At 30.4% G+C, this 23,617-nt stretch overlaps 3 protein-coding genes across 7 annotated transcripts in view; 1 reads left to right on the forward strand and 2 right to left on the reverse strand.

Annotated features, from left to right (window-relative positions):
- LOC126865495 (uncharacterized) overlaps positions 1–14,592 on the reverse strand; it is a 65,628-nt gene extending 51,036 nt beyond the window's left edge. The window contains exons 1-2 of one of the 3 annotated variants that reach the window (XM_050618069.1): positions 12,818–14,592; positions 12,320–12,588 (exon numbers count right to left, since the gene is read on the reverse strand). In XM_050618069.1, the coding sequence (XP_050474026.1) occupies positions 12,320–12,588; positions 12,818–12,849 (301 nt within the window). In that variant the 5' untranslated portion in view covers positions 12,850–14,592. The remainder of the gene's footprint in view (positions 1–12,319; positions 12,589–12,817) is intronic. The other 2 variants (XM_050618070.1, XM_050618071.1) reach the window with 2 other exon arrangements.
- LOC126865494 (glycerol-3-phosphate dehydrogenase [NAD(+)], cytoplasmic-like) overlaps positions 1–23,617 on the forward strand; it is a 78,064-nt gene that overhangs the window by 10,456 nt on the left and 43,991 nt on the right. The gene's annotated exons all lie outside the window — the stretch shown is intronic.
- LOC126865489 (ATPase H(+)-transporting accessory protein 2) lies at positions 16,359–23,403 on the reverse strand. Of its 3 annotated transcripts, XM_050618058.1 has the most exons (9): positions 23,236–23,403; positions 23,007–23,134; positions 22,598–22,828; positions 22,166–22,480; positions 21,962–22,054; positions 20,586–20,708; positions 19,110–19,307; positions 17,124–17,235; positions 16,359–17,033 (listed from the first exon to the last, which is right to left on the reverse strand). In XM_050618058.1, the coding sequence occupies exons 1-9, from the start codon at positions 23,300–23,302 to the stop codon at positions 16,954–16,956; spliced, it is 1,347 nt and encodes a 448-aa protein (XP_050474015.1). In that variant the 5' UTR covers positions 23,303–23,403; the 3' UTR covers positions 16,359–16,953. The 3 variants fall into 3 exon arrangements, with proteins under 3 accessions (XP_050474015.1, XP_050474016.1, XP_050474017.1); XM_050618059.1 differs by lacking the exon at positions 20,586–20,708; XM_050618060.1 differs by lacking the exon at positions 19,110–19,307.

The following is a 23,617-nucleotide window of genomic DNA, read 5'->3' on the forward strand; positions in this document are numbered from 1 at the left end:
GGCACAAGTAGAGACCAAGTTGTCCAGAACAGATGTCCAGAAAGATAAAGATAAAAATGTTTGTGTTTATGTATATATAAAGTTTTCAAATGAAAGTCAAGGCTTACATGCTGTGAACTCTAGTTTATACCAAAATTTCGTTTCAATAAATAAAATTCGAATAAATAGAGTTCCACGGTAATGTAACGAGAGTTCACTGATTCTCGTCTATGATAACTCGTTCCGATAATAGAAGTTCACATTCAGATAATTCAAATCAATCAACAGAAGATCGATTGGCCAAGATTTCCTTTCAATATAATTGTATAAATGAGTTTCTTTCGTCAGGATGTGTCAAATCCAATATCTAAATTATATCAACCGAAGATAAAAAAAATGCGACTAAGTGAATTTTATATGATTTTAAGACTTACATCTGGTGATAATAAGAAAAATTCCATAACAAGGTCGTCTTAAAGATTATTCCAAGGTCATCTACATTTCTTTACATATCAACATCTGTTATATTATAATGCGATGCTTCATTATGTGTGCTGTTAAGTCGGTAGGAAGACCAGTTCAATGACATGATATAGATCCTCTTAATTACTCTTTCACATCTTCAATAACAAGAAAAGATCTAGATGTTCAATTTGAATACACTATCATGTATACAGATACTAGTCATCTTTCTATGTTAAATAATTATTTGCTATTTGTAAAGATATTATCCGAATTTCAAGCAATTTCATTCTTTCGTTAAGTTGTTGAACAATATCCACTTTTTATCTCCAGTAAATATTTAATCTTATCTATTATTGTTAAACAGAAACTCGTCGAAACACAGACATTCCAAACTGACCACTTTAATCGTCTATAATGACTTTGTGAGTAGTTGATCTATAGTAAACAAAATATAAAATAAAAGTACATTTCCTCTGGTTTTCTCCACATATAATATCTTAGAGAAAATAGGTTACTTCGGTTTAAAAATTGTAAGATTATTGCTTTTACGATATTGAAGAATCAGATCAGTAGGTTGATAATAGTTATCAAGGCGTATCACCGATAATAGATTTATTAGAACTGGGCTATAAAACATTTCTTTTGGTTTAAAATTTCTTATTTTCAAGTGTATCCGCCGATTTTGTTTCTAACGCAAGAAATAAATGTACGTATAAGCGTACTTTGTGATTTCGAGCAATGTATATCTAATAGATAGTAAAAGTATGAAATATGCATATGAGTAGCAATCGAGTAAAAAAGGTGAAACAGAAATTTTTTCCTGCGAGACATGGTTAGGAATAAATTAGGGAAAAGCGAGAGACAGCGAATTTTATCTGTATTTTGTTTAAACTCCAGGTTAAATACATTTCTTATTCTTTACATTTCTCTTAATATCTGACGTAAATTCGTAATTCATTGTGTAATTCGATGGAAGAATATAAGCTTTATTGCGATGTGCACAATAAAAAATAAAAAATTCAAAAGCTTAAAGATTTGAAAATTTAGAAGCTTGAATGTTTGTGTTCAAAAAACATTAAAATTAAAAAATGTACGAATCTATCGTAATGCGTTCCACAATAGTCAAGACAAAATTTTATTAACCCAAAACGCAACTATTATTTTGCTAGCGGGCTAGAAATTCCAACGCGTAGGACAACAGAAAATATGTTTCTTACAAAAGATAAATAATTCAATAAATAGTTCGCATAATATGGAAAGTATAGATTTTCGTAATTTCGTTCTTCCTTGCAAAATTCTTTCGTCCCGATTAATAATAGATACTATTATAAAAAGGATATTTAACGGTGCCAGTTTTAATGTCAGTATAGTAACCAAACGAATAACTCAAATGACTGATAACAAAAATAAAATAAGTTTGATAAGTTATCTGAGTTATTAAGTTAAAATAAAGATTGAACAGATATCGATTTTAATCATAGATCTTATGTACATACTATGCAATGTACATACTATGCAATGTACATACTATGCAATGTACATAATATGCACATGGAATGTTATGAATTAATCATGTATCGAGTAAACAGCAAGGAAAGATAATAAGATGTATCAAACATATGTTATGAATATACATTTTGTCTCACATGACTGGGCAAGGCAATAGTTTTGAAATAGTTGGATAGGATAAACAAAAGTGTCGTAAGACAGAATTAAATTAGTCTCGCGTAATATATCCATGTTATGTTTGAATTTTTTCCAAAAGTGTAAACTTCTCATAAATTCCAAAATTAATTGTACTGCACGACCGGTTTTATAGGAAATTAAAGTTGTAAATTGAAAGATCATCGTATCATGTATCTGATATATGAACCACTCAGGAGACACACATTGATCAACCTCAAGGTTAAGAAATAGAAAAGGTAATGATTATTTTTCAAAATTTATCTTGTTTATTATGATTTATGCGACCTCTTTGGGATAAATGAACTTGTGGAAGTAAGTCATTTATTTTTTCACAATTGAACATTATTCATATACGTACATTGGTAATGAAATCGGGGAAACGAAACATGGATTTGACCAGTTTGATCTCTGAGAAAATCATACACGTATATTGCTAATTTATCAATTTAGATTTAACAATCCAATTCAGTTGAACAATTCTTTCTTCTATTCGAAATGAATTTTATTAAAATATATATGAAAATAAAAGAAATAGGAGCTTATTAACATAAAAACATGTAAATAAATATTTGTCATATAAACAATAAGATACAGGTGTAGCAATGAGTTAAATTTCTGTTTATTTAAAATTTATGGAGGTAATATAAATCGTTATCTTCTCGATGACATTAAAATTAAGCCGAATGATCTGATCTTCGTCTTAAAAGTATTTTGAAATTGTATAAATAAGCCTTTACAGTCACCTCATAAACCTATGACTATCTTTTATTCTTTCTGGTAAGTATCATAGTAATAAAACTAACTTATACTTGAAATTACTTATTTAGAATTTTCATCATATTTATCTCTTTCTATATTTCGGTGTATATTCCAAATCCTATATAATTACCAATTAACTCAGCAATTAGTATGGTAGCTATATAACAGATATTAATACAAGTACTTTGTATTTTGATAGGTTGTCTATTTAATTGGTATTTCTAAACATTTTCAATTTCAGTTATAAAATATGCATACCAATAAATAGTAATTTAAACGTCTTACACAAGATTAATGACTGTGTAATTAATCTTTATTGTTCATATACATCAAAAACTATACTTCATAAAACCTAATTATTTTCCGCGGTTATCTTATCTCGCCGAAATCCTCGGTAGATTATACACGAACATTTTACATGTATCTAATCATTCTGCTATGTATCTAAAGCTGTGAGATTATCGGATTGTATTGCTCAATTTATATTGCCTGGTATAGAGACGCATTAACATGTAAATTACTCTGTTGAGTCAGTGAAAAGTCCCCCAATGTCATTTGGTAAGATAAATACCCAACTCTTGAAAAAGATACAAATATTCAATAGTGATTTTACCAAAAGTATCAAATCGAATCAAACAATATCGGTACTAAAGACTGTTACAAAACTATTACTATATTCCTAAATAAAGATATTCTTTCTATAAGGTATACAATGATTTTTCTGGATGACTATGTCTATTAGCGTCTCGGAAAACAAAGAGGATGATGATTTAAATACCATTGTTTTTACAATAGACATAGCATTATGAATGGTTTCATTTATTTTCGAAGTTACAAGATTATTAACTCTTTTCCCGTGGATATGTAAGAAACAATTACAGCATGTTGAATATATCCCGAAAAGAAAACTCTTTTGCAAATGTGAAAACAATACTTCCGTATTTTGATATGGAATTTCTGAATCAGCGACATTAGAATTGAGGAATAATTAAAAATTGTAATTTTATCTCCGAACTTCGGTTTGTACTGAATTGAAGATTCATCTGTCAAATTTATGCACATCATATTTGCTATTCTTATCTTGGTAGTTAGAGAATATAATACCTCGTGCTTTGGCGGTTGACATTTCTCAGTATACTCCCGTTTAAAATATGTACTTTAATCAAAAGATAGCCAACAAAGCGTGGGAAAAATGTCAAAAAAGAAGTCGAATATCGCGTTTTATGTATTTGTTTCTTTGGTTCGCAGACATGTATAAATCTTTTTTGTTTATCGAGGTTTATATATGTTAAACAATTATCAATATAAATCTAAAGTTTACAAGGTATAGTGTCTCTTCGATACTATTCGATATTTATAGAATATATGACACAAATATATGACACACGTGGTCACGTAAAAATAGAAAAATAAAGCTATAAGGAGAATACATTGATTGACAGATAATTTAATTATTGGAACGAATCTGTAATTACAAAGAAACCACAATGATCTCCCTTTCCTTTATGAAATCTTTATTTCTCTCGTGAATTTATACAAACTTTATAGAACATACTAAACGTTATTTAATTCATATTAAAATTGTCTATGCTTGTTAGTTGCTTGAACGTTGAAAAAATATGAATAGTTTCCTCCCTGCATTTTCTTTCGCGAACATGTAAAATATTGCTAATTTATGAAAATCGACTAATCAAGATCACTTCTATAATGCACGTACAACGTTTTCGAATCATCAGTCTTATTTTTCAACAGACGCGTAAATCGTATTCATGGTACATGTGAAACAAAATATGCAAGATGTGAAGTCAACAGTCATAATTACTCTCATGACCGTTGTGCACGAATTGTGCACGTGATTAGCTAATAAGATTACGTACAAACTTACACGTACATAAGGTAGGTACATGAGACCCAGCAGTTTAAGGAGAATAAACCAGTTGTCATAGCTTCAAAATAGTCCTGCCACGGTTTATCACGTATTAAAAACTGTTCGTTGTATCAACGCAAGAAATTTACGTCAACGTAACGACTTCTACGTAATTAGTTATTGCCTATTCGCGAAATATCATCTATCACGATGAATTGAACTTTTAGTAACGTCAATAGATTGGAAATGTTACATCGTTGTTTTATAGAATCCGTTAATATTCGCTCATCTACACGGATTAAAGCGTATATTCCACTTAATATTACATAAGAAGAAACCATTTGAAAAATTACAACTGCAAACAAAGGATGAATCACCCGGAAAATATCATTACTGACTGTTTCTATTTACAATTAGAGTGAACGAAGATTTCTCGTTTGATTTCCGAATATAATTCAGAGCGGGAAACATCATTGCATTTTATTTTCTTATCCTACGGGAACTGTTTTTTCCTTAACTATAAATATTCTATCAGGTTTCTATTTTCCTATTAATAAATTGCGAGTATTTACATTTGTGGAAATATACAATGATACAAGCGCGTACACAATGTAGGCAATATGCAAAAATATATGAAATAGTTAAAGTAAAGTAATGTAAAAAATTTATTAAATATTATAATAGACATTCTACTTTGGATTCTTCACACATTTTTGCATCTTTAGTGACTAATGAAGTTTTATTTGTAGTGTTTACTAGTTAAAATTTCTATCTTCCATTTCTTTAGCTACGCTCGTAAAAATATGGAATTGTATAAACATCCGCAATCTATTTATTAATCAAGTCACTCGCTATAAATCATTTGCACTCAAATAGATTTGACATCACTCTATTAATATGGAGTTCTCTTTGTTTTTAATTGATTGTTTAAAATCGCATCAAACATAATAATAGGTTATATATCACAATCAAATTGAAATTACACATTGAGTATAATCTTATTTTACTTGACTTAAAGTATCCTTTGAAATACCTACGTTCATTTTTATTAGTCGAGTCATTTACTTCGAGTTACTTAAACTTAAATAGGCTTGACTAAAACGATCATGTTTTTTGTTCATTGACTGTATGCACTCGCATCGACTATTATATGTAATAGGCTGTGCAATAGATGTAATTAGCCGCTAAAGATTTTCCGTGGAAAATTGTCGATATTCGAACTGTTATAAATTCTTGAAAAAATACCGCGCAATAATATGCCTGAGCTTATTTTAAAGCGCGAGACTTCCTCTTTTGGAATACTGCGTTTATTTTTCTCTATGCCCGCAGAGGTGAAGATACTTTTTCTTTTGTTATACCGTTCTTTGCAACGGTTTTATTGAACTTTGAAGTAAAAAAGCGTCACCGGGATTAGAATAATCTAAGATACACCACGAGTAAGTTGCACGGTCCGACTTGTATCTCATGTGTAGTGTGCGTGTTTAGTACGTTTAGCAAGAACCTAACGAACCTGAGAACTCTGACAGGATAGGACAAGGATTCTTGTCTGCATTAGACACACACTAAACATACACACTTTAAAACATCATTGCTATTTATTTTCCCGATCAATCCGAACTGTTATTTACTTAACTACAAATACTCTTTCGGGTTCCTATAATCCCACTAATTCCTCGGTAGGAGATTGCGGATGTTTACATTTGCAGAAATTTATAATGGTACAAACGTGTACACAATGTACGCAATACGCAAAAATATATAAAATAGTTAAAGAAAAATAAAGTAAAGTAAAGTAAAGGGATATTTAATGCAAATTACATGCAAGTCGACATTTTTCCGATTTACTAAATATGATAATAGGTACTCTACTTTGAATACTTTATACATTTTTGCACGGTTGGATTTGTATCTCCTGTGCTTCTACACGTGTGTTTAGTGTGTATTTAGTACATTTAACAAGAACCTGACGAGCCTGAAGTCTTTGACAGAATCGAACGTGAAATCCTCTTTATACTACACACGCATTAAACATACACAATACGCACATTAAACAAACACGCTAACGCAGCCTAAGCATACGCATTATACACACGTTACACGGTTAACACACGCATTAAATACGCTACACACAAGGAACAAGTCTGACCATGCAACCTCCTCGAGGTATACCTTGGATTATTACTCCAATGCCGGCAGCTCGACTTTTCATTTAAAGTGCGATAAAATGGCGAAAAAGAAATCGTACATCAAGCTTTTTAAGGTCGTCGTAAAGGGGAGACTCTGCTTTACAAAGGCATTTTAAAGCGAATCTCGAAGAAAATTTTGCAAACTCCGTACAATCATTTGAAAATGGCAAATTTTCGAAAAAGAAAAGTACCTTCACTTTCCCGCTCGTCATACGATATAAAAACATCAGAGTAAGCTTCAAACCTTAAAATGAGACCAGACAGATTGTTATGCGATTTTTTTTCACGAAGTTTACAACAGTTCGAATGTCGACAATACTTGGTCAAGAATTTAATAATTCTGTAATTTTGCACAAGTTGAGTACGCCTAGTTGTATTTTACTTGATGTAAAATATGCTTTGATGCTTCTATACTTGCTCGCATCAGTCAAGTCATTGATATAAAAATTCAAATAGTTATCAACGTGAATTTCTTATTTTACATGACTTACATATTATATACTGAAACAGTCCTTCAATTTTCAACCTAATGTTGTGCCACAGTTTGGCCGCCTTTTCTGCCTTGCAAACTTGCGATATCTCTTTGCTAATCCTTCATAGCTTAAGAAATTGATCAACGAGACACTTAAGAGTAACTAACCTCCAATGAACTGTAACCAGACTTCCTGTACCACGAGGATTTCCTTTTTCCAACGTAGTCATAATACTTCCTAGCCTTGTTAAGAAATTAAAGTGTATAACGTAAATCAAGCGAGTAAAATGTCCATCATAGCTACTTTCAGAGAACACCACTTCCCCGAATGCCTGAATTTTCCGACCATTCTTCTCATCTTTTAAATGCAGACAATTGTCGATAAAAAATACACGTGTTAATTATTTTCAGCTACACTATGAATCTACAATATTTCATTAAAATCGTTGTATCACGATGATATTTCTTATTGTGTTTACATTAATAAACAAAAGTAAAATACATTGTACACTTTGCAGAATCAGGCACGCAACAATTACGCAGCTATATCATTTTCTAGTTTATGCTATATGACTTTCTTTTATTCTGTCTAATTAATTCTGTCGTATTATATCGGCATATCGGCTTTACACTTGGATTTAGCCGAATTCTGAAGCCGGTAGAAATTTGGAAATTAAATTAAGAAATTTAATGAAATGGGTTACAAAAAATTTGTCCTTCCTGTGAAATAATAAATTTCGTAATTATTGTTGGTATTCTATAAAGCAGGCAGTATTTTGCAATTACGTGGAACACGCGATGTATAATATCCGACCGGAACTGGTTTGGCCCGAATGGAAACGTCTCGGTACACACGTATAACGTTCGATTCGATAAAAAGAAAAAGTAGCATTCGAGGACCTTCACTCACCAAAAAATCTTCCGCGTGGAAACGTACTTACGTTCAATGCGTTTCTCATCGAAGATCAACACTTACTGCGCTTGAACAACGTGTGTGTAGTTTTACATATTATGTATTTAAGCGATATAATACGAATAATATTGATATTGTGTAAATAATTTTATTTATATCATATTATTTATAACGCTATTTACATAATATTATTTATATTAACGAAACAGTATTTTCATACCATATATAGATGATTTACAACGATCAGAAGATAAGGAAAAGTTTGATCTTCATCCATCAAACGTACATTTTACATAAATCAATTCTTTCAAATTTTTGTATATGAACATCTAAAATATTCGAAAAATTCATGATTGACGAGATATTTACCCAGAGTGAATCAACAAGAACTGCCACCTAGAATAACTTGTTATTTATTGATCTTACCAAAATGTGTTTCTGTGAAAATGCATTGTATTTCATAAGACCTGAGTGAATACATATCGATTTTTGCCTATCTTTCTTTCTTTTTTTTTTTTTGCGTAATTCTTCTTTTTAATCGCAACATCGTAAATCAATTCGAGATCAATTCAATATCAGTATACCTCATTAAATTCGAATCATTGAATTTTAATAAATTGAAGATCGATTCAATATCATCGTTATACCTTATTAAATTGGAACCATTGGATTTTAATAAGGTACTATGATTTCAAATTGATCTTGAACCGTAAAACAAAATGAAAATATTTCGAGAAATATTATTAAAGAATTGAATCAGAAACTTTCTCAATGCTTCTGTTCAAAGTATTTGTGAACATAGGATAATCTTAAATTGCCTAATATAATTCCTGCTAGAGTATTTTTCATTATATTAGCAGGACAGTGGCTCAAGAGAATTATCTTCAAGCTTCTTAAATTTCAATCTTACAAGTAATTTTACGCGGCAAAACACTCAAGTACGCATCAAGGGAAACGATTTCCCTCGATTGCTGCTCGAAAAATGACCCTGACACGTCAGTATACCTAAATTGCAGTACAGTGAACATTGTAATTATCGTTGAACGCCACATCACCATATAGTATACTTGACCTTCACCAAACAACCCCATAAAATGTAGACAACAGCCAGATGATAGCCAACAATAAGTGACAGCCACGAAAGTCTACGATTTTTTCAAAATTAAATTTTCCTATTAAAAATTTCTAAATGGGGAAATGTACAAGCAGATCGAATGGAACCGTTGAATATGCAAATAATTCTTTTTGTAATTAACAATTCACAGAATCGTCACTCAGGTGACGAAGGTTGGCTCAATTTTGGCTCATCGTAGATATTTCACCACTATTACATTTTAGATTATATTTATGTGTTATTATTCTATCAAACTGTATGAAGCATTTTATTTCCTATATACAATACATTCAGTTTTCTATTTGGTTTGTTAATTTATTACTTTTCTTACTTTTTGATTCTTTGCTTTATCGTTAGAAAATGAAATATTCGACAGCAGTTATCCAACCTTCGTTGAATGATGGTTAAATTAAAACATTTTTCGGACACGTTATGGATTGATTCAATTGTTCAGGACAACTGATTTCTTATATTAAAAGCAAGCACGTTTACTTTGCAATCCGCGTTTTCAGCCCAATTTTCGAGCACGAAAGTGGCATGAATTGGGGGCACATTCTTTTAGAAGACCGTTACATAACTTCATCGCTGATTCTACGCAGCAAGATCGGTTAAACACTGTAATAAGCAAGTCCCAGTTAAGCTCTATAATACCGATGGTATATTCATCATTCTTAGATCACTCAAACTGTACGACTCTTTGACTACAGCGTGGTAAGTCGATATTTCAAAAGTTTGACACCATAAGCACTGCAACAAATTGTCGATTGTACCAATTGCGTACATCACCCTAATCATTGAATTTAACCGCCTTAGGGATAACTCCATAATCACGCGCAAGTCACGCGCAACCAGCGATTACCATTGCTTGTAACACTTGCAAGGCAAATAAAAGGCCATTGACGACATTCAAAAATTGTCCAGGTTACCATCAATTATGCAAAATGTTGCTGTCATGTGCAGGTTCTGTATTTCTTGTCGTAAATATATTATAAAAAAATGATTTATACGAAACCCGCAGTTTCTTGTTCATACACAGGCACCCGTAAAAATATTCCTACACTCCATAAAAAGGTCATTTTTATCAAAACAAAATGCTAAAATGAAATTACACTGCAGAGCTATAAGAGCTATTTTATTATTATTCTATATGCGTAAATAAATATCTTATTATACGACGTTACACATATATGTATGTTTTATTTAAATGAAAATGACCTTCTTAGAGAATGTACGAAGATTTCTGACACTGACTGTACGTTTTTCTTAGATTTTATTAGGTTGTCCGAAATGTTTCTTTCGTTTTGTAAGGAAATAATAGACGCACAATATTTTTTGTTTTATATTAGTTCATTGAATTATGCACGAACATAATAGAAATAGAATGAAATGGGCCACACCTAATTCAATAAAATAATATAAAACAGAAATTGTTGTTCATCTATTATCACCTTATGAAACGAAAGAAACTTTCCGGAGAACCTAGTATTTTATATAATATAATAGTTATCGCCTGACCATTAGTATTTCTAAATAATTGATACTGCCATTAAATTCATCTATAACTTAAATGTTCTAAGGTAGGTATAATTGGATTTTTTCTAAAAGCGAACAATAACGAATTTATTACCTTGGACAGACTTTTAGACATTTAAGTGTTCTTAGCGACTATGGAAAGTATTTTGTTATGAAAGAAATAACATGCTACTTTATCAACAATAATTTAGATAAGCTAAATTTTGTCCATTTTACAACAAGACCATATAATTTGCATAGAATAATCGAATGAAAAACAGATATGATTTAGTAATTAAGTTTAAACTTGAAAACTGCCGATAGCTATATTCCTGGTTTTTACGTATGTATAGATACTACGGTATTAAACTAACTAGAAACTCTGGTTTAAAATAAGGAATATTACAAATATCTTCCAAGTATTTCAGTTTCTTATGTAAACTAGTACGCTTAATGATATCAAATGATTCATTATTACGTTTTTTCCAAATAAAACAACATTGGAGGAAATTCTTCACTGAGGAAATTTTTCTCAACTGAGGAAATTTTTGTGAAAGAAATAGGTAAAAATATTATTCGATTTAGAAAGTTTGTATTTAAACAATAAAGTATGTTCCTTTTATTAGTTTTGTCTGACATAAAAATCTTCAAAGATACATAGATAAACAGTATTTTCCTGTGCTATAATTGAATGTTGAAATTTGAATGTTGAAAGGCGGTAAGTTAACAATGTAATTTTCGATGCAAATACTTGAAATACGTTACTACTTTGCATTAATCATTACAAACAAATTATATAAAAAAAGGAGTGACAGAAGTATTGGAAAATAATTGCCTCGAAATAAGAAAAGAACACAAAATATTTCACAGACAAGAATTTATGTTCCGAAAATGTAAATAAACATATCAATTAATGTTAATATGTCGATCGAATCGTGTTAACGAAAGATAATCGTCATATTTTTAAAACAACGTATAAGAAAGGATAACAAATTTAAAAAGTTCATGTATTGTGTCGTAGTATCAAAAATACAGAGAAGAAATATCGATAAGCATATTAGTTTTAGATTTTGAAATATCGTTGTTAAACATAAAAGAGAAATTTTACTTATTTAATCTCTTGTGCAGACTATTTTTACAAGATTAAATTGCCGAATCTATTCTTCAATTATCATCTAAAAATAATTATGATAATTAGCGTAACATAACTTGATCCGAGTCTACATCCGAGTGTAGGCATGAAATATTGCGTTTATAATTATGCTCATATATTAAACTCATAAAACACATAATCTGTTTAAGCAATTAATATTGTTAGAAGAATATTTAATAAAGATAATGGTGATCATTTTGGATACAGACTTACCTACCCCTTCGATCACGTAACGATCCTTAGAACTCATGTCTGCAATCTCCGTCACACTCACGACGATTTTCACGCTCATTCCTGTACTGTCAGATGTTGAATAATTGTAGATCCGTATTCTGGCACTTGGGGAACAACTAATCGTCACTGTTCCTTCTAACTTCTTGTTTTCGATATCTAGCGATAATAGCTTTGACGTCAATAACGCACAATTGCCCACAAGATTCTTTATCACATATCCTTTTCCAATTCCTTTAATCACTTCTTCCCTAATAAAAATTACTTTCTTCTTTCTTTAAAACGTTAGAAATGTTTTCAATAAGAGTTATTCTCTTTTGCAACGGTTGAGATGTTCCGATTTTAATCGACTAGTGATTCAATGAAAATAACAGATTACAATATAATCTCCCGTGTTACAAATTCCACGTGTAACTAGAATATTTGCCGCGTCAATTATTTTACACGTGAAAACGTAGAACGCGCATAAATCATACATACCTACACGCGCGGAATAGGAATTCTTCTTTCATTTATTTAACATGCATAATGTGTTTAACGTGCACAAAATGAAGTAGACTTGAATGCTTGTTTTCACAGGATGTGCGACGGCCAAACGAATACAAATTTTCTTTTAACTAACTCTATCATATGTTTTACAATGTTCTTGCTTGACCTTTAGAGCTCAACCAGAATAAGTAATATCGCAGATTCGTGTCTCATTATTACTCGCTATTTTTATTAAACATACGTAGATTGATGTATCGTTCTGACGGTTTGTGGTAATTCTTGAATCTATGCGAAAATCACTTCCCCGAGTATGTATTGCGACTGATACAAAGAAAGCTACCTACTGTTAATCTGAACTCTTGTTATGATACTATAATCCCAGGCACATTAACACAGCGCTTCCTGCGGGCCATAGCACAACCTTGAAAGAGTCTAGACGTCGCAGACTGTGTTACGTAAAGCCAAAGTTACGAACTCCGATTTTCCGGCTTCTTGAAGATACAGATGGCCAACAAAGATACCGCATTGTTGATAACATTGTAGTTGTTTCTCGAAATGCGCGCACATTTTCCTCAAAAATCATCTTTATCTCTTCTATGTTTTATATGTAAAGCAACAATTACGTTTCTCTTACACAATAGCGGCCTGATTGTTTGATTGTATTCAATTACGAGTAAAATATTCTGTCGAAAGATATGCGACGACAAAAGAACACGAAGATGCAACTAGATAATAAAGATTATTTCTTTTGTTGATTTTATCCGATATTCTTCTTTAAGAGTATAGAATCACACTGTTCGTGGAAAATTTTGTTGATCGATATTATACTTTTAATTCTTCCGTTGATCCATCAGTTTATCTTTGATCCTTGCAACGTTGATATCAATGAATTCCATTTATAGTTTTCCTTGTTGCTAACATATTTTTCGAATACATTAGAGTTCAATAGTTGAAAGATGTGATATAGCACATTATTGATAGTTTTCAATTTAGAGCTCGGTTTTAATTAAAATTAATAATGGCAGCTTGATTTCCTGCTGTGCAAACAATTTTATTTTATAAAAATGTACTGATAGCGCTCTTGAAACATTAGTTCTTTTAGTAGATAGTGCTCTTCAACATTAGAATACAGTAGTTCGAAGATACGACATAATACTATTAACGGTATTTAATTTGGTGGAAATAATTTTATCTCGCTCTTGAAAATGTGGCTCGTAAAAATAATTGTAAATGGTTTTTACATCGTTCTCGTTATTTTTCTTTCATTCGTGCTTGTCTCTACGCATAACATATCGAAATATAGAATAAAATACTTCATTCGATTCTTCGAGAAACACACGATATTGTTAAAAGATTATTAAATTGTTCCTATTCCTTTCAATCATATTAACAGCTGTAAACACAATACCTTGCACCATATCTTTGGAAATTTGCATTTAAAATCACCATATTCCTCGTCACTGGCCGTAACAGTTATCATAGAGATTGCCGGTTCTCAGAATTGTTTTCGTATTACCAACGAAAGGAAGAGTCAACAAAAACAACTACGAAGGACGAGAAAATAAAGGAACGTGAATCCTTTTTCTCTCTGCTGTTCATTCAAATGATAAGTATTTTCACAAAAGCAGCTCGAAGTTCACTTATCGAAAGATGCCTGAATGATCACGAACCACGTGGTAAACAACTATTGTAATTTTCGAATAACAAAACTTGACGCATGTGTGACGGAAACTTTGCAAATCAACACTACCCTACATCCATTAAGCCGGATTCAACGTAAGTGACAGAAACCACTGCTCCTTCTTACCTGTAACGACAGGTGTATAGTTTGGTGGGAAACTAAAGGTATATTCGAGTGGGGATCGCGAAGGTGGGGGCTAAACCTTCAAGAACGTACAGTGGAGAGGCACAAGGTAACCTCTGTTCTTGCGTCTTGTAATAAAATTTATTGTTTTAACAATCTAATTTCGAGCTATTATATTATTCGGACGTTTAAATTGTCGAAATCGTTCGACTAGGTTGAATTCTCTCGAGCTTGCTAAAATAGTCGAACTATTTTAATGTTCGAATTACTCGATTACTATTCAGTTTAGGTATTCGAAACTTTCAAAGTTACGAGACTTTGTATAAGAATATCGATAATGTCAGTGTTGTGTCGACAAACATTTCTTTGAAGGTTTGAGTAGATTGATGGAATAGACTAATACTATATGGAACATATATCAAAGGTGAAAAGGATAGAACGGAAAAAAAGAAAGGCTGAAAATATTCGTCCGATTGTGAACGTAGCTTGGATCTTGTTTTTTTTTAAACTATTCGTTAAAGGACATTCGATTTTTCCGAGTTTATCGTAGGCGAGTGTTTGCGCTTACTTGAATCGTTATACGGTATCTCTGTCTGTTATGACTACAATTTCGAAGTGTGATTAAAAAGCAAGATAGCGTAATTCGTAAGGAAAAAAAAAGTCCACGGAATAGGAAAATATTTTTTTCAAATTTTTTAACAGAGCGTTCAGAGGTGAATCAAGGATCAAAATTGCAAAGTAAAAGTATTTTTCTTAGCTTCGTAAAATGAGTCAAACGAAAAGAATAATCTTCTGTAATTGTAATTAAAAAGAAAGGAATGTTTTTACGTGTAATAATTACGGATATAAAAATTCTTTTATGCTGGTGGCTTTCGTAAAAGTCAGCAAAAACTGATAACTTTAATCATATGATATAAGCTACATGCTCCGCCTTAAAGAAAGTCTCAGGCATCGAGTATTAAAGCGATCGATTTGACATGGAATGATTTTTACAATTAGTTGATTTCGGAGGAAACAAAAAGATCAGATTATGTACTTATGTTAGTATCGCGTAGTGACTAGATGCAATTATGATCGAGAAGATTGTGAATCACCGTGGAACGATTTAAAACAGTAATTAGCGACGTTGTTTCACGATTAATATATACATACTGAAAATCTCCACTTGTTGCAATAGCAGTTGTCATCTGGCATAAAATACACAAATGTCACGAGTTATGAATTATGACTGACTTGCAAAGTATATTACTACCGTAGGAAAAATGGAGCAGGAAAAAGGGGATTTTCTTTAATATACAATACACAATAAACTCTTAATTAATCAAAGAAAGAAGCTGTAAAAAAATCTTTTGTTTGTCTGTTATATATATTAATTTATAATACATCATTATTTATATATTATATTAATACAATATTCCTATGGAATGATTTATATATATACTGACACGGGCTTATTATAGTTTTCATGGTTTTCATTTTCATGAAAATACTGTTATTGAACTAACAAAATTTTCTAAGTGAAAATTGATACAAATGCGAGATCGTACAAACTAATTTCAATCACAAAGTAAACCTATAAGATAAAGTATACTAAAGACATAATATATTTGGTAACTGTTTCTTGTGCAATAAATATGTGCGGTTTCTTAATCGAAATTTGTATATGTATGAAAAGGATATCGCTTCGAGAGATAAGACCGATTTATGAAAATCAAGATTACCAATCAGTACCGCATAATTCGATTTAATATTTGTCAGATAAAAATTTACAGATTAACTCATTGATTCTTTCGATACAAATTTTCATAATATTTAAAGACAGTTCAAATTTCAAAATTTGTTAAATCTCTAAGATCATAATATAATATGGTATGATCTGTTTTATAATTATTCATTACTTTAGGTAACAAAAAGCTCAACTTAACTTTCGTAACATTATTTTATATAACTACACATTTGCATACATGTTCTGCTATTATTTGTACTCGTTTATGACAAATTTCATCTACTTCGAACATTTTTATTATTATTCTACGGGTGTGATTTCGTAATCGTTTATTGGTTATATGTAATATGCAACAAAGAACACTAGACATTGTTTACACTAAGTTGAACGATTAATATTAATGATTGACCGTTTACAAATACACATTTTACATATGAGTATATCATAGTGATTCGTTACATCTTTAGGATACAAAATGATACCACATCGATTCGAAGTGAAATTTTGGATGCATATCGTACGAATCATCAATAAATTAAGTACAGATTATATGCAGAACATTCTTTTCATTATTATATATTTAGCTTGTATTTACATTTAATTATCCTTCTTCATACGATTAGAAGTCATCCTGTATATTATAGAATCTCGGCCTGGATCCATTTGCGAAATGGCAACTGTTTTCGTAATAAATCAAAGTTAAAACAATACTTGTATATATTATTTGATAAAATAATAATGATAATAAACGAAAAATTATTACGTACTGCAAATAGCAAACAGTGAAAAGACAAAAACAACTCCAAACCATAAGAGGATATTAAAGATAATGGGATAATTTTCCGTGTAGTCTTTCGAGCGCGAGCGAATCGTTACGTCCTGGAACAAAAATCTTCATGTGTAAAATATTACATATTACACATTATTGCAGCAGTATAGCTGCAAGAAAATTGATGCATTTATTAAATGTGTTCTAAATCGTGTAATATTAGCAGTTAACAAGTGTTCTTAGTATTATATAAAATGTAGCTGGTGTAAACATAAATTTCACAAAAGTTTTGTGTTTTGTGTCTATTATACTTTGTAAATGATATATTTTTGTTTATTTAATACGTTTCGTACATCGTGGATCATTGGTGGACCACGTTGATCGATAAAAGCAAAATTTTAGCTTGAAGATGTGATTAAATTATTTGGTACAAAACGTATTAAGATATTATTCGTATTATGTTTTTCTACTATAAGATCAGCATGCATCTTACCGAGTAATAATACAATTAAACAACATTACAATTACAAGATAATTAAGAAATATTATTATGATCTACCTGGTGATTCACTTAACTCGACAAATACTCGCGAAGTATTCATTTTATGAAACAACGAGAAAGAAATTCTAATATTTCTTAAATCTGAACGATCAACATTCAAATATTCAAATATCTGCGAAATTCTAATATAATTCTAATATATGCCACTTAAAAAAATGAAGCGATGAAATTGATAACAATGGATAGAAGCATTGTACATGAAACACGAGTATGTGATTACATATACATCCAAAGAAACTGAACTATCGGCAACAAGCATTTAATAAGAAGCGGTGCGACTCTAAAGCTTTCGATAAATTTTTATAAGCGTGTGAATAATATCTTGCAAACTGAAACCACGTACATCCTTTACTTTAACGATTATATCTACATTCATTATGCGATGATTATGTGAAATGTTTTACGTTTCTCTTTTAGTAATGTCGTGTAATTTAAGAATAAAATATTTCAGTCAGTATATTAGGTATGAAATACGTGTAGCATATTGAATGATAATGATTCAATGAAGACGTGCTTTATTTCAAATAAAACTAAAGTAAAGTTATTAGTAGTTAACGTAGTAGCTTACATTAGACTTGTTGTAGGTTTAAATACATAAAACAAGTAAACGTAACGAACTACATATTAATGTATTTCATTTTATTATATTTATCATTTTATAGCTTCCAAAATTGTTCATTCACGTTATATGAAAAGATCGCAGCCCTCCGAGATACGCACACGTACCTTTTACTGTAATAAAAATTGAAATAAAAAAAAAAGATCCTTAAATATTGCGATTAAGAATGAGATGTGTTATGCGTGACTGTTGAGTAATAAACCTTAAAATCATAGAAGTAAAAGAAGTATGTGGTGTCAATGTAAGTAATATTCTTGATCAATGGAATACTTTAATGTACTGTCCAATAATATAGAATAATATGAACTCTTGTTTGAAAGCATTTTCCACGGGTGACAACGTATTTTGTACCCGTATCCGCACTCGCACGGCTTTCAGGCACTCATTGTCAAAAACATGCCCTAAGGTTCTACTCGAATTTTTAAGCTGCTCATAATTCTCAATTTTATTTATCATGTTATAAGTATCTCGATTTATTTCATTCAAATAAGACACCCCGAATCATATGGATATTTATCGAAATCATACACAATTTAACAAAGGCATACATAAAATTGTATACATGTCTCGTAACGAAACGACTATGGAGTAAAATATTAGATCTGTATGCTAACAAAATATAAAAGCTAAAGAATATTCTTTTACATTGAAGTGTATCGCTAAAATAAATGGGGATACATATCGAACATTCCTCCAATAAGCGTATCCCTAATTTTCGTTTGATAAAATGCGTATAAATTATAAATTGTCAAATAATATGCAAATTAAAACTTTAGAATGCATGTTAAGGGGTTTCGTGATACCTGTCCTATATTTTGTGTGTTGGAATATATATCCATATTAGTCATATCCTGATTCTCACTGATTCCACTATCATCACGAGTATCGCTATTCGCAGTAGAATTATTCATATCACTGTAGTTTGTGCTAGTGTTATTATTACTTGTATTCGAATCCTCTTCGTCTTCTATCTTTTTCTTTTCATCTCGTTGATCATCTTGCTATAAGTACATGTGTTTATGTAAGCAACACATTGTTGCACAACTCAACTAATCCAAACCTAATTTATTGGTAGTCACAGTAGTTGTCGATTTTGGATTCTGTATATGTTCGATAATATTGTGAACATTGTGTAGAGTGGACATTTTATTAGGCTCCTTATATCGTGTTTGAACTTATGACGACTACTGTGAAAGTTAATATCCAGGCATCTATTATGCCTTTTCACAAAATGTACTATTTATTAAAAATAATTCGTTTCTGATCTTCGTTTCAAATTAAATCATATATTTTATTTTACGTAGTAAGATAGTTCAATGACTAAATAAACCCTACGCTAATTGTCAGAGCAATCCTAATATTGTAGATTTTTATAATCGAGCAACAAAAGAGAGATTATGCTATCCTATTATATGATCAAATATGTAGATAATAAAAAGAAGAATCAACAAATATAAGAATACACGAATACACACGCAAAACAATTTCCTATGCCTTCCAGTTAAACTAACAAAACCAGAACCAGAATTTATAGTTTATTGAACCTTAAGTGTTCTTTCCTATTTCGCCTGATGCCGTGCTAGATAACCAACATAAATTTGTCGCCATTATTTTTTATTTTGATAGTTTTGCCAATTCCTTTATGAATCCGTTTTGTTTCCTAGGAAACTTAAATATTTCACATAAATTTAAAAGTTCGTCGCGAATATTAGTGATCGCAATTGGTGATCGTCGACCGCTTGTTCACACCATTGATTGAAGTCATTAATAAGGGCATTGAGCAACTAATAGCACTGAATGTGCAGGAATGTCAACTACTAGCAACAGTCAGCGTAAGGCTTGACTACATTGCTTTTCATTTCATAACATCAAAAGATGTTATTACTGCTAACAACAATCATCAGTGGTTGTGATGAAAAATTGGGAAAATTCAGATTGAAATTTGTAATCCCGCTGTTCCGATATATATAATATTATATAGTACCTATAAATATGTAAAAGTTTAATAAAATCAGTAATTCAATGAATATTGTGCTCTGTTTGTTAAAAGAAAATGTATTAATATATTAATTTGAAATTTGTTTTTGTATATTCTGTAGAAAATCAAATGTTGAATATTTCTTGGTAATTTAACATACCAAGGAAATGTTTTGAATTATAAATATCGTCTGTATAATAGTTCATTAGCATGTTTGAAAATCATGCAAAAAGCTATCTCTACTTTTATACACTTGTTGAGTTTCAATAGAATATCTGTTCATGCAACAATACGAACGTACCTTTATTACATTATTATTATTATTATTATTATAGTTATCATTATTGTTGTTGTTATTAAATATTGTACTATTATTCATCCGTTTAGCTTCCGAAGCAGATTCTAGATTTTTAGTTCTATTAGCCTATAAAATATATAGGTGTTAGACACGATCATTGGATATTCTGACATAACTTTTATTGTACTTGTAATGCGAATGTGAAATCATTATTTACGTAAATCAAAAACATTTATCAGTGACAGTTTGAAATCTTTTCATCACAAAATTCGGTTTCAACATGGAGCACAGCTAGTTTCGGATGTGTTACAAATAGTCATATCCTAATATTGTGAACCTAATATTATTTTATCAACAAATTTTCATTATATCCAATCCAACAAATAAGTCAGATAAGTATAGTATGTTAGAGAAATGTAGATCCAATTTGCCATCTTTATCAACAGCTTCTTCAAAAGCTAGAATATAATATATCAAATGTATTACAAAAGCTATATATAAGGTGTTGTTCAAATCCTTTCATAAAATTCTTGTTTAGTTTATATTAGATGATATTAACATACATTATAAATGCAAACAGTTGTTTCATTAAATAAATGGTTACAGGATATGGCAGTATTGATAGTACAAATGCATATAAACTTATTTTTCATGCAAAAATAAATAGAAGATTTAAAATATATTTTCGTAAATTCGGTCATGTCTGGAAAAAAGATAATATTCATTCTAACGATCTTGTTTTATATTTTATACAAATGTTGTTTTTACTTAACTTAAAATCATAATATCGACTTCCCAGATTTTCGAAAGTGCTAGATAAATGAAGTAATTTATTATTCACTTTTGCTAATTGCTTACAAATCTTAAGTTCCGTAGAGAGAAGTAGTATTTAATATCAAATAAATTTATTCTATGTTTTATTTATTTGCGCACAATACATTTGTAGCATCAACATTGCTGAATATTATACATGAAATTACGCATGGTCTATTAACTGTAATATTTTATGAAAAACATATTTGGATAAATGCACACACTTACTGAAATATATAGTTTCTTCTCATTTTTCTATGAAATATCGGTTAGTTACTGATTTAATAAACATGTAAAATGATTTTTAATTGATCCTTTTTCAAATTTTGCGAATTTATAAAGTCATATATAAGCCACTAATTTTCAATATTAATTTTTCTACGATCCCTGATTTGAAAAAAGTTGCTTTATAATAGGAAGAATTAATAAAGAAAATTGATATCTTGAAATATGCAAAATTTGAAGAAATCAATTTGACCAAATTTCATACGGTGTATTTAACTCGTATCTTTGTTATTTATAATTACGAGTTTATTTTATAAACGTATATAACTTTAAATACAAACCGTATCTGGAGCATCCCGTTTTTGCCTGTCTAAAGTTACTGAACGGATATGATGTACCTTAGTTGCATCATTTGTGAATGCCACAATCAATACCTGAATAAAAAATATTAAAATTTTTATTAGATTCTAGTATATTACACAATATAATAAAAATAATGTATCTACATATCAACAGTTTTTAGAAATGTTATAAAGGATTCTTACCTGACCATCATAAGCTTGAATAAATGCATCATGAATGACATTCAAAGCATTATTCAACAATGACAGGGCTTCCCTAGATGCAGTTGAATTACTTCCATAAGTATCTAAAATCGGGCGCAAAGAAGATACGACAAGCCAATAAATATCAGGCTTTGAATCTGGTTTGATCGCCGAAGGTGCTTTGTTAGCAATAGCATGGAGTAATTCTACTTCTTCAAGGAACTTTTTGTCCTCTTCTTTTCCTAGGCTTAAAGCTCTTAAAGATGTTTCATCGATGGGGGTGGGTTTTAATTCTCCAAGAGCAGATTGTCCTAGCTGAATTTGTATTGAATAAAAATTATTTTAACTTCAATCAAAATATTCGTCCACAAACTTTATTTATAATAAAATTTTATTAAAAAGATTTATTATTTTGTCAAAGCTAATACTTACAGCATCCAAACCATCACCTAAAGATATCCTCACTAAGGTATTATCGTTGTCTCTCTCTTCAAGACGTTCTCTAAGAGCCTGCCATGTTGTTTCTTCAACTTCATTCACATTTAAAGGAAATCTTTTTCCTTTTGGTATGTCCAAAGAATCTACTCCTTCTATCGCTACTGCAACAACAGCTTCTGGAAGTCTAAATGGATCAGTGATAGAAATACCGCTCCATATTCCTCTCTATAATAACAAAAATTATAACATTCAATTAAAATTTTAATTATTACAAGCTCTATGCTTCACAATCTTTAATAGTTGAATTCTACATCTAATTTTCTAACTTTCTCTATACTTTTTTGATTAAGATTTAGAAAATAATATTAAATGAAGGTGTATAAAAGATAACTTAAAGATGCACCAGTTTGACAGTGAACCCTAGAGCAGCCGCTAATACTTCTTTAAGCAAGCTTTGTTCCACTTCTTCATTCCCATTGAACATAACACTATTTGGACTGTGTAAAACTACAAAATCTCCACTTGCTTTAACTGTAACAAGAAGACAGCAATTGTAATGCCTGAACCTTGTTAATTAATTGAATATAAACTAAAGCTTAAATATCATTTGGAACGTTATATAAAATTCGTACCTGCAACTAATGCAGCTACAAAACACAAAAATAATTTGAACATTTTTATTCTTAAAGATATTGCCATAAAATTAAGACACTCCCTTAAATTCGATACCAATTCACAAACTGATCATATGACCACAAAGGAGTATACAGCACATTAACGTAATAGAAGGCTTAGTAACAGATGTATGTGCTGACATATAGTAACAACTACATGAACTGCGTAGTCATAAGTAGATAATGTAGAATGTAATGTAGAAGACTGATTATAATAGAAGATATAATGTAGAAGATACGTAGATAATGTAGAACACGTGTTTTCACACTTAACTTATGAGAAATAAAATATTTGTTAGAATCTTCTTACTTTTAATTTAAATTTGAAAATTTTCTAATA

The sequence above is a fragment of the Bombus huntii genome, chromosome 5 (assembly GCF_024542735.1).
Source record: "Bombus huntii isolate Logan2020A chromosome 5, iyBomHunt1.1, whole genome shotgun sequence".
NCBI lineage: Eukaryota > Metazoa > Arthropoda > Insecta > Hymenoptera > Apidae > Bombus > Bombus huntii.

Excerpts from the sequence above, each read along its gene's own strand:
- LOC126865489 (XM_050618058.1), bottom strand. The coding sequence starts at position 23,302 with ATGGCAATATCTTTAAGAATAAAAATGTTCAAATTATTTTTGTGTTTT. Across the intron at positions 23,135-23,235 it reads TGTAGCTGCATTAGTTGCAG|TTAAAGCAAGTGGAGATTTT; the intron begins GTACGAATTTTA and ends TTCTTGTTACAG. Across the intron at positions 22,481-22,597 it reads TAGGTGATGGTTTGGATGCT|CTAGGACAATCTGCTCTTGG; the intron begins GTAAGTATTAGC and ends ATACAAATTCAG.